The sequence below is a fragment of the Hemiscyllium ocellatum genome, chromosome 15, assembly GCF_020745735.1.
Source record: "Hemiscyllium ocellatum isolate sHemOce1 chromosome 15, sHemOce1.pat.X.cur, whole genome shotgun sequence".
In the NCBI taxonomy this organism is placed as follows: domain Eukaryota; kingdom Metazoa; phylum Chordata; class Chondrichthyes; order Orectolobiformes; family Hemiscylliidae; genus Hemiscyllium; species Hemiscyllium ocellatum.
The window spans coordinates 40049389-40061415 of record NC_083415.1 but is presented as its reverse complement, the minus strand read 5'-3'; the positions used below and the strand labels follow the sequence as shown (position 1 = coordinate 40061415).

Genomic DNA, 12027 nt, shown 5'->3' with positions numbered 1-12027 from the left:
ATGAATAGGAGTGTCAGGAGTTTTGTTCAGTCTAGGAGCAGCTCTGAGCTAGCTGGTATGGTGTCATGTACTGTGCATGTGTACTTCAAGGGTGACATGGTGATGGGATACCAGCCTTCATGGAGTCATTTGAAGTACTTGTGTATGTAACCCTTTAAAAGCAATTTGCAATGTCCCTTACAATATCAACACTGCTACATTTTATTCAGCCAATTTTTATTAGATGGGACTTATGTTTTTGCATGTTGAAATTGCATCAGGGTCCTAATAACATGTATCCTAATTTATATTTATTCATGAAGTTCTCAAGCACCTCTTGCACATAAGAGAACTGTAGCTAAAGTGATGAACAACAAGCATGTATGAAAGAAAAATAATTATCTTGACATAATGTCAAATCTTCTTAACAATAGCCCCATGTGGGTGTGTGGAATTTTAAAAGTACTCTATTTTTTCCAATTTTATTATAGTTGCAATGGACAAAGTAATTTTTGCGAGCGATTTATGTCAAGAAACTAAGTTATTTTAATAACAGGAACTAAGCTTAACATCTGTGATGGATAAGTTACTTGAGAAAATTCTGGGGAATAATGTATACATGCATTTGGAAAGACAGGATTTGATTAGATGTAGTCAGCATGGCTTTGTGAGTGGGATATTGTGCCTCACAAATTTGTTAGAGTTTTTTCGTGAAGTGACCAGCAAGGTTGATGAGGGCAGGGCGGTAGACATAGTCTATATGGATTTCATTAAGGCCTTTGATTAGATTCCACATGGTAGGCTGCTCTGAAAGGTTAGATTGCATGGAATCCAAGGCAAGCTGGCAATTTGTATATAAAATTGTCTTGATGTAGAAAGCAGAGGGTAGTAGTGGAAGGATGCTTGCCGAACTGGAGACCTGTGACTAGTGGAGTGCCTTAGGAGTTGGTGCTGGGCCCTTTACTGTTTGTTATCCATATTAATGATTTAGATGAGAATGTACAAGGCATGATTAGTAAGTTTGCTGATGATATGCAAATAGGCAATATCGTGGACAGTGAGGAAGGTTACCAGAAATTGCAGCAGGACCTTGATCAGCTGGGGAAGTGGGCTGAGAAATGACAAATGGAGTTTATTATAGATAAGTGTGAAGTCTTGCATTTTGGAAAGTCAAATCAAGGTAGGAGTTTCATGGTCGGTCCTTAAGAAGTGTAGTGGAACACTGGGATCTTGGAGTTCAGGTTCGCAGTTCTCTGAAAGTGGAGTCACTGATAGTTCAGTGATAGGCTGTTGGATCATTGGCCTTCATCAGTCAGGGCACTGAGTACAGAAGTTGGGAAGTTATGTTGCAGTTATACAGAACATTGGGGAGGCCGCACTTGGAGTATTGTGTTCAGTTTTGTTCACCTTGTTATAGGAAGGATGTTATTAAACTGGAAAGATTGCAGAAGAAATTTACAAGGATAGTTCCTGGATGCAATGGTCAGGTTGGACAAGCTAGAACATTTTTCCTTAGAGAGTAGGAGACTGAGGGTGATCTTACAGAGGTGTATATCATCACTAGAGGCTTAGATAGGGTGAATGCAGAGTCCTTTTGCCAGGGTTGGGGAATCCAGGACTAGAGGGCATCAGTTAAAAGTTAGAGGGGAAATAATAAAAGGGAACCTGAGGAGCAACCTTTTTACACAAAGAGGGTACATATAATCGAATGAACTGCCAACCAAAGTGGTTTCCACCTGGGCAGCATGCAATGAAGCACACTGCACATTGGAGGAGCAACACCTCATCTTCCACCTCAGCAGCCGACAGCCTGGAGGACTCAACATTGAGTTCTCCAATCTCAAATAACCTCCCTTCCCATCCCCTGACTCCCTTCCCAACCCCTCCCCCTCCCTTCCACTCCTCCCTGCCACCAACTGGATTCATCCCTCCCATTGACCAACCAGGTCACACCCTCTACCTGGCTTCACCGATCCCACTTCACCACCTTGCCCTGCCCACCCGCGCCCCCCTTTATCTGCAGCTCATCCTATACCCACCCAGCCCAGAAGAAGGATTACACCCGAAATGTCAACTTCTCCAGCTTCTGAGGCTGCCTGGCTTGCTGTGTTCCTCCAGCCTGTCTATAGCAGAAGTGATTGAAGTGGGCACATTAACAACATTTAAAAAGCATTTGGACAAATATATATATATATATAAGAAAGGATCAGAAGGATATGGGCCAAGTGCATGGAAATGGGGTGAGCAAGGATGGACAGTTTGGGGTGGAGGGTCTGTCACCATGCTGTAGGACTCTGTGACTGTATAACAGGTTTCCCATTACATACTTGGAAATTTAAGTAAAAGCCAAGAAACTTAATCAGATCAGCAATATTATTTATTTAAATTTTAACAAATTATCGTAACTGTGCTTGTAAAACATTTTCAATTAATTTCAAAAATTATAGTGAGGACATTTTTTGTTTCTATATATTTGAGTTATTTTTCATCTTGTCGGTAAGCCTTTACATATTTAAAGCCCTTTATTACTGGTTACCTGTGCTAAGAAGAAAATGTCACAAATATAAAACATCTTCAGCTGTAACAGACAGCTATCAGTAGTCTCCTCGTACAAGTTACTAATGCAATACAATTAGGATGTGCAACATATTAAATTGTCAATCATTAAGAAAAATGAAGGGGTGCAAGTTACTTTGTCTTATACATTGTTCTGGAGTCAGATTGGCAATGTAATTCACAAGGACACCTTAGTTCCCTTTTAATACAAATTCACACTTACCTGGCTATCATCTCATGAAAGCATTTCCTACAACATTCAGATAATTTATTACACTGGCCTAGAACTGTTGAAGGTTTGGTGTTATTTTGTCCATACTGCTGAATTCAGAAGTTTAATGTTTTGAGACATAAAATGAAATGGAAAATCATGTATCATTTCACTGCTCTTGATTAATGAATTTGGGACAGGACAATTTATGACGACTAACAACTGGTGGAACCATAGCAGCAACATTGGTGTTATTAAAATACAGTACTGCACGTGTTACATTTTTATACATTCTATTTGTGCCTTCAATGAAGCAACACGCATGGTTTTGCTCTAATATAAAGATGATCATGCCTCTATCAGAAAGAGTTTCTTTTCAATGTAAAATAGCTCAAACAAATGTGGTCTGAAATTATTGGAATGGAGCAGTGTGTTTTCAGATCTTATTTTCATGTGCTTGATACTCTGACTTATGTAAGGTTTACAAAAACCTGTCCCTCTGCACTAGGATTTTTGACTAATGTTGCAAAAACATACAGACTAAATCCAATATGTTTATTTAAGCCATCACTAGAGTTTCACACAGGTTAATCTGAAGCTGTTAATATCCAGTCCTTTAGTGCTTTTTGCATGTTATTAGGCAACAGGAAATCAGTAGTAAAATAAACCTGAGTTTAACTTTTTTCTCTTGGTGATGACCCTGTACCTTCAGTAGACAATTTGACCGTATACAAAAATTGATTTTTTTTTCTGTAATGTACAATTAAATATCTAGGATTCTGAAGATGTGCTGGATGATCTCTGAAACAATGACTTGTATATAGAAGAGTTCAGGAACCTTGGATAGGAGTCTCTGTGCATTAAGGTATAAATCTGAAGCTGTGCATCGTCAAATGTTTGAGTTGATGGTTCAGCCATTTTTTTGTTGATAACATCACGGACCCGTGAATCAAGGCTAACCTGAATTTTAAAAAAAGAATATTTCTGTATAAATTAACATGATATACACAATGTCTAATAATTTCTAATAAACAATATTAGTTTTTCTCAATGCAATATCATTAGTATCTATATTAACAGCAGCAGTTTAATGAAATGTTCACCTTTTTCCCCAAATTCATCCTCTGTGAATCGCTTTCTTATGATAGCTTCTGCAAGACTAATTGAGGAGACCAATTTCTGAATAAAATCAATTTTCCATGCATCTTCTTCCATTACTAGTCATGAGCGATTACTAGTTCAATACTATAAGCACTGTCTTATATTGCCATGGACTGCAAATGCCATATTCTGAGTGAACAGGTTTATTATAAATTACAGAACTTAACAGTAGCTTAATCACCCACTTAGCTGCATTTCTGAACAGGTTCAACTATCTAGTCATTTTTGATGAGCCTGCTGTTTCTGCTGCAGGTACCATCACATTATTAGTGACCATCCTTCATATCTGCATTGTGGTAATTATGTTTTGTAATACATTGTAAATTGCTCTCATATAACTTTCATCTGATGTAAATCATTGAATAAGTTCCATTAACTACAGTAATTATTTTCCGTTACTAGAGAACAATGATATGCTTTGAAAATTTTGTGTTAATCTGGCAATGGTTTAGTGATCTTGTCAAAATTAATTTGACTTTCTGCGGCTTCACCTCAAATTTAACACTCACCTTTGCTCCTACTTTTGACTTCACTCGTGTTTTACTTTTGGCAGAATAGTTTGGGTGTAGTGTGACATTAGTCTTTGTACTGAACTGCTTTCATGCCTTCAGCAGTTAGTAGCTTCACACAAGGATTGCCTTGTATATATCTGTGCAAAATTTCCTCCATTACTCTTCAATTTCTTTGGCAATTTTCACTGCTCAGCCTTTTCATTTGCTTTGGGATAATGCAGAGATGATGTCTGCTATTGAACTTGCTAATTTTTTTTTATGAAGAGTTTCAATTCTTCACTCCTGAACTGAAAGCCACTGTCAGGAATGCTGTAATGCCTGAATAGTCTCAGTGGTAGGTCACCTTCCAATAATACCGGACAGACTATGGACATGAGTTGCAGCAGGAGGCCGGTTATGGATTGGCAGCAAGAGCCATCAGTGGCTATTTAGCTTACACAGCGTGGCACTGTACGAGCTCATGTGGCCCTTGATTTATACTCATGTTTGGCCAGTAGAGCACATGGAGCAGGAAAATCGACGCTTCGGGCAAAAGCCCCTAATCAGGAATAGAAGAAGGGATCCTCCAGGGTGCAGAGATAATTGGGTGGGGGCGTGGGGGGCTGTGGAGAAGGTAGCAAAGAGTACAATAGATGAATTGGGGTGGGGAGGGGAGGGTGGAGCGCATTGGTAGGATGGAAGATTGGCAGGTAGGACAGGTCATGAGAACTGTGCTGAGCTGGAAGATTGGAATTGGCGTAAGGTGGGGGGAGGGGAAATGAAGAAATAAATGAAGTCCACATTGATGCCCTGGGGTTGAAGTGTTCCGAAGTGGAAGATGAGGCGTTCTCCTTCTCCCCCCCCCAAATTTATCTCTTCACCCTGGAGGTTTCCTGCTTCTATTCCTGATGAAGGGCTTTTGCCCAAAACGTCGATTTTCTGTTCCTTGGACACTGCCTGACCTGCTGTGCTTTTCCAGCACCACTCTGATCTAAACTCCAGTTTCCAGCATCTGCAATCCTCACTTTTGCTAAGTACAGCACATCTCTTGCCTTCCTCAGATATTACTCAATTGTTTGCTAACTTGAACTTTACCACCTCTCCTGGCAACTCCTTAAGGATAATGACTCTATTTCCTTTGTAAATTTACCACCTTGGGCTGTGAATTTATTTCTGTAGGCCCACTCTGCTCTTAAAGCAACAGATTCTCCTTGATGCTTTCAAGCCATGTTTTCAACACTACATTTGTAACACATGAGTAGTTGATCTTATTGGACAATTTACTTGTTTTGAGCAAACTCTTGTCTGTTATACTCTTTGGACTGAATTTTCCCTGTCTGTGAACTGTGGTGGCAAAGATGAGTCGTTTGAAAAAATATGGTGAGTTCAGAAAGTTGAAATTCTTCGTGTTGAAAAAGAAAAATGTTCAATTTTATACCCAAGGTTAGGTTGGCAAGTTGAGGATCTTGCTAGTGAGCAGCAACAGCCTATTTGCATTCATACATGTCTTATTAGTACCTAACCATGCCTCCTCTATCAGCAATTTCCTGTTGTCCTATTCACTGGAAAGACACTAGATGGTGATACTGCCCAGCATTAAAGTCAGAGCAGGTATCTTGCAGCTCCAACTTGCTGCTTGCTCCTCTAGAACTCGATTTTCGCCAGCAGTCTCTCAATATCTCAGTGTGCACTCCAGGGGCAGTCTTACTCTAACCGCTGAGATCAACATTGGTCATGCGCCTGCCTTACCACATTATCATACCACATCTACAGGTGATTTAGAATAAAGTTCCCCACTTCAATAGTGCATTTTGCAGTACACTGACACTTTGCATTGTTAGCAAATTTTTAGAAGGTATGTAGCTCAAGTTGATGATAAGCCTGTAAGTTAGCTCACTGAGCTGGAAGGTTTGTTTTCAGATGAGAGTCTCCGGTGAAGGGCTGGTGATACGTCCTGCCTCTCTATTTATAGGTTTTTGTATCTTAAGGTGGGTGATGTCACTTCCGGCTCTTTATTTTTTCAAGGGAAGGTATATGGGATCTAGGTCAATGTGTTTAATGATGAAGTTCTGGTTAGAATACCATGCCTCTAAGAATTCTTGTGCGTGTCTTTGTTTCACCTGTCCTAGGATGCGTGTTGCCCCAGGCAAAGTGGTGTCCTTCTTTATCTGTATGTATGGAAACTAGTGATAGTGGGTCATGTCTTTTGGTGGCCAGTTGGTGTTCATGTATCCTGGTGGCAAGTTTCTTGCTAATTTGTACAATGCAGTGCTTTTTACAGTTCTTGCACGGTATTTTGTAAATGACGTTAGTTTTGCTGGTAGTATCTAATGGATCCTTTAGGTTAATTAGTCGCTGTTTAAGTGTATTGACAGGTTTGTGGGCTACCATGATGCTAAGGGGTCTGACTAGTCTGGAAGTAATTTCTGATGTCTTTGATGTAAGGTAATGTGGCCATAGTTTTTGTCTGCATTGTGAAAACTTGTTTGGGTTTGTTTCTGAGGAATCGGCAGATTGTGTTTATTGGATACCCGTTTTTCTTGAAAATGTTGTATAGAAATTATTGTTCTACTGTTCGTAATTCTTGGGTGCTGCAGTGTGATGTAGCTCGTTGAAATTGATGCAGCTCTGTTTGTGAGTGCTGGGATGATTGCTTCTGCATTGTAATGCTGCTGACAGTATTCTTCACCCAGGAACAGGCACCCAACACACGCATTGGAGCAAGGTCTACCTCGAGGTCCTTTGCTGGCTACCACTCACTTACTTCATGCCTACTTGCACTACAGCACCATGCACAATGACATCATACCTACTGCATGCACCAACAACTTATACGGCTAAATCACTGCATGTGTTTCAACAAAATGGCCATGCTTCAAAGTCGAAGTAAAGTAGTCCTGAGTCAAATCAAGTGGACTGTCATCAGGAGGTCCTACCACAGTCAGCCAAAGGCATTGTCTGATCTCAGTCCAGAGGGTAAGACACAGTCAGCCAGCTGCTTGAGGTGGTTAGGATCAAGGGTTCCTTATCACCGCAGTCTGGAAATTGAGTCATGGCTAGTCCTCTGGTCTATTCACTGAAAATCGGAGGTGGGGGGGGGGGGCTGTCAGGGGCTACAGTTGCGCTGGGGAAGCTCAGAAAGTTAATAGTCGATAATAAATGCGATCTTTCAAAAGTCACTGGAGTCAGGAAAAGTCCAGGATGATTGGAAGATCGCTGTTGTAACCCCCTTGTTCAAGAAAGGATCAAGACAAAAGATGGAAAATTATAGGCCAATTAGGCTAACCTTGGTTGTTGGTAAAATTCTAGAATCCATCATTAAAGATGATGTTTCTAAATTCTTGGAAGAGCAGGGTCGGATTAGAACAAGTCAACATGGATTTAGTAAGGGGAGGTCATGCCTGACAAACCTGTTAGAATTCTTTGAAGAGGTGACTCGTAGGTTAGACCAGGGAAACCCAGTGGTCTATCTAGACTTCCAAAAGGCCTTTGATAAGGTGCCACATGGGAGGCTGCTGAGTAAGGTGAGGGCCCATGGTGTTCGAGGTGAGCTACTGGTATGGACTGAGGATTGGCTGCCTGACAGAAGGCAGAGAGTTGGGGTAAAAGGTTCTTTTTTGGAATGGCAGCCGGTGACAAGCGGTGTCCCACAGGGTTCAGTGTTGGGGCCGCAGCTGTTCACGTTATATATTGATGGTCTGGATGAAGGGACTGGGGGCATTCTAGCGAAGTTTGCTGATGATACAAAGTTAGGTGGACAGGCAGGTAGTACTGAGGATGTGGGGAGGCTGCAGAAGGATCTAGACAGTTTGGGAGAATGGTCCAGGAAATGACTGATGAAATTCACCGTGAGCAAATCTGAGGTCTTGCACTTTGGAAAAAAGAATACAAGCATGGACTACTTTCTAAACGGTGAGAAAATTCATAAAGCCAAAGTACAAAGGGATCTGGGAGTGCTAGTCAAGGATTCTCTAAAGGTAAACATGCAGGTTGAATCCGTGATTAAGAAAGCGAATGCAATGTTGTCATTTATATCTAGAAGGTTGGAATATAAAAGCAGCTATGTGCTACTGAGCCTTTATAAAGCTCTGGTTAGGCCCCATTTGGAGTACTGTGTCCAGTTTTGGGCCCCACACCTCAGGAGGGACATACTGACACTGGAGTGTGTCCAGCGGAGATTCACACGGATGATCCCTGGAGTGGCAGATCTAACATATGAGGAACGGCTGAGGATCCTGGGATTGTATCATTGGAGTTTAGAAGGTTAAGGGGAGATCTAATAGAAACTTACAAGATAATACATGGCTTGGAAAGGGTGGACGCTAAGAAATTGTTTCCGTTAGGCAAGGAGACTAGGACCCGTGGACACAGCCTTAGAGTTAGAGGGGGTAAATTTAGAATAGAAATGCGGAGACATTTCTTAAGCCAGAGAGTGGTGGGCCTATGGAATTCATTGCCGCGGAGTGCAGTGGAGGCCGGGATGCTAAATGGCTTCAAGGCCGAGATTGATAAATTCTTGATGTCACAAGGAATTAAGGGCTACGGGGAGAATGCTGGGAAGTGGAGTTGAATTGGCCATCAGCCATGATTAAATGGCGGAGTGGGCTTGATGGGCCGAATGGCCTTACTTCCACTCCTATGTCTTATGGTCTTATGGACTTCCCAAACTGCAGGTTGTGACCCTCAGTGTGACCAACAGGCTGGAATTTGGAGTCATATCCTTCAAAGCAGCAATAGCTGCAGTGGTACTCTGGCCAGGTAACAATTACAGTGCTCGTTTCAATCCTTGCAGTTTTTGGTTTGTGGCAAGACTAACTGGCTTTCAAGACCTCACACCTGCTCCAGAAGCGCTACTGAAAAGATCAGCCTCGCTGTTCCAAATACCACCCCTCCTTCCCCCCAATCTCACTGTTCTCATAGAGAGATTGTGGCAGCCTTCAAAACTTCAAATGGGATAAGAAGTTTGGGAAGCACTTCCATAAGTAGTTGATGACTCATAGGTTTGGGGTCGGAAATGGTGCTTCCTATGCTGAACAGCCAGTCAGTTAAATATGATCAAGAGATAATATTAACAAAATCATTGAGCTCCATAATGACATGATGCCTTCACATAACTCCATATGATGTAGGAGCAGAAGTAGGCCATCAGTCCAGCAAATCTGCTCCACCATTCAATGAGATTGTGATTAATCTGATAATTTTCACCTCCACTTTCCAGCCTTTTCCCTATACCCCCTCAATTCCCTTGATGATTAAAAATCTGTCACTCTTAGGCCTGCGTATACTCAATTGCCCAGCCTTAACAGCTCTCTGCAGCAATGAATTTCATGTTTTCACTACTCTCTGAGAGAAGAAGAACCTTGTCATCTCTGTCTTCAATGGGCGACTTCTTTTCCTGAGATTATGCTCACTGGTCTTGGACTCTCCCACAAGGGGAAACAACTTTTCTGCATTTACCATATCAAGTCCCCTAAGGATGTTGTACGTTTCAATAAGGTCATGATCAGCTACTTTGCATATTTATCTCCCCACCACCATAACTCGGTTGATTATGGACCTTGCCAGAAACTATAAATCTGAATTCAGTACCAACATTGAGAGGTTAAATAACTGAATGATTACAGAGTGAAGCTATTTAGACCATCATGTCCATGTCAGCAGCAAGAGCAACTCACTGAGTCCCATTCTCTCCCCAACCCGTTTCCATAAAGCCATGATCATCCTTTATGGCTTTATGAATGGCCATAAAGGATGGCCATCCTTTATGGCTTTCACAAGGGAATTTGTGAATTCCCTTGTGAAAGCCAGAATTGTTTCTGCCTCCACTCCCCTTTTAGAGCATTCCAGATCCTAGCTGTGCACTGCATAAAAATGCTTGTTTCCATGTCATCATTTCTTCTTTTGACAATCTCCCGAAATTGGCATTATCTGACTCTCCACTGTTCTGGCAATGGGAACAATTCCCACTAAGTGCACTCTTCAAACCCCTCAGGATTTTGAATAGCTCATTCCAATCTCCTGTCAATCTTCCCTTCTGTAAGGAAAACAAGTCCAACTTCTCCAAACTGTCAATACAAGATCCTCATCCCTGGAAACATTTTCATAAATCTCTTCTTCACCTTCTCTAAAGCCTTAGTAGCTTTCTTAAAGTGGTGTCCAGAATTAGACATGATACTCCAATAGAAGCTAAATGAGTGCTTTGTAAAGACACGTGCTAACTCTCTTGCTTTTATAGTCTGAACTGCTATGTATAAATTCCAAAATTCAGTATATCTTTTTATCAATTTCTCAATCTGCTCTGCCACATTAAATTACATATGTACTTATACCCCTGGTGCTATATGTAAGTCTGTCCTTTATATTATGTCGCTGATCACTATATATCACATCCATTTTTTTGGCATTAAAGTTCATCTGCTATGTGAAAACTTGTTCCATCAGCATGTCAATGTCATCTTGAAGTTGTTGCTGTCCTCCTCAAAGGTCACAATATTTATAAGATTGTGGCATCTGCAAATTTTGAAATTGTACGCTGTACCCCCCGAGTATAGGTCACTGTTACAGATCAGAAAAGCTGTGCTCCTACAAATGACCCTGGGGAAATCCTGCTGCAACTTTAATCCAAAGTCAAGTGTCCACCATTATTGGTTGTATACCCCTATCTGGCAACCACCCCTGCCATCTGTGCCATCCAACCCTTGCTGGGGTCTGTAGGGAGGAATGGTGTTGGACTGGACTTGCTGAATTTATCCTGGCATCCTTATTTGAGCAATTTGAGCAATTCTCCAGTCCTCTATATACCTTGTATCTGAGGAGGTGCATCTAAAATACTGACTGAAGGAGTGGATCTGAGAGAAATTATATAAATTATAACTTGTGACAGCTGAGTTTGTTGCTGCATTGTTGGCAATTTAGCGACCCAGGTTCCTTGAAGGGTCCATTGTCCAGTAGAACCATATTTAGATAGTTCTGCCGAAAATGAAATGAAAAGGCACTGAGATAAATAGAACTTCAAAATCTAAAAGGAGCCTGGAACCTTACAAACAGCTCCTTTTACAGGCTGTAAGGTGTGTGAAAAGATAACATTTTGAAGTAGTTAACTTTCAAGAACTGAAATGTTCAGATACAAGAAAATGTACTTAAGTTTGGCCAAGGAAACAGTTTGGCTATTGTGGTCTTACTGTAGTCATAGCAATGAACATAGTCCACAAGGTCTGATATTGCTGGTTATTAACTTTCTACTCACAAAGAAAACAACTTTAAAAGACTTTGGTATCAAAAGGGCTAAGGAGGGATATCAGTCCTATTTTCGCTTTATCCTTCCTTTTCGTTTAGGTTAAATGCTTTTTACAATTCTATTCATCGACATAGGTGTGTACTACCAGGCATTAAGTACTCCTGTTTAATTACATTGACCAGACATTTTTTCCCAGTTGTGATTGTGCCCTAATGAAATCACTTCCTTGTTATGAACTTAGTAATGGTCAGTGTGATGTAGCAAATGTACATCATTATATTAACAGTGAATGCTGATGATTACATTGCTGTTTTCCATCCTATTTTCATCAGTCTATAAACAATACATAGACTCTGAAATTCTGGGAAATGACCAGGCATTGTAACATATTT

At 41.0% G+C, this 12027-nt stretch overlaps 1 protein-coding gene across 7 annotated transcripts in view; it reads right to left on the bottom strand.

Moving 5' to 3' along the window:
• Nucleotides 1-2383: 2383 nt before the first annotated feature.
• The window catches only part of rgs19 (regulator of G protein signaling 19), a 116598-nt gene continuing 106954 nt past the window's right edge, over nucleotides 2384-12027 (bottom strand). For all 7 annotated transcript variants that reach the window (XM_060836060.1, XM_060836058.1, XM_060836057.1 and 4 more), the window contains exon 5: nucleotides 2384-3706. In XM_060836060.1, coding sequence (XP_060692043.1) covers nucleotides 3518-3706 — 189 coding nt within the window. In that variant the 3' untranslated portion in view covers nucleotides 2384-3517. The remainder of the gene's footprint in view (nucleotides 3707-12027) is intronic.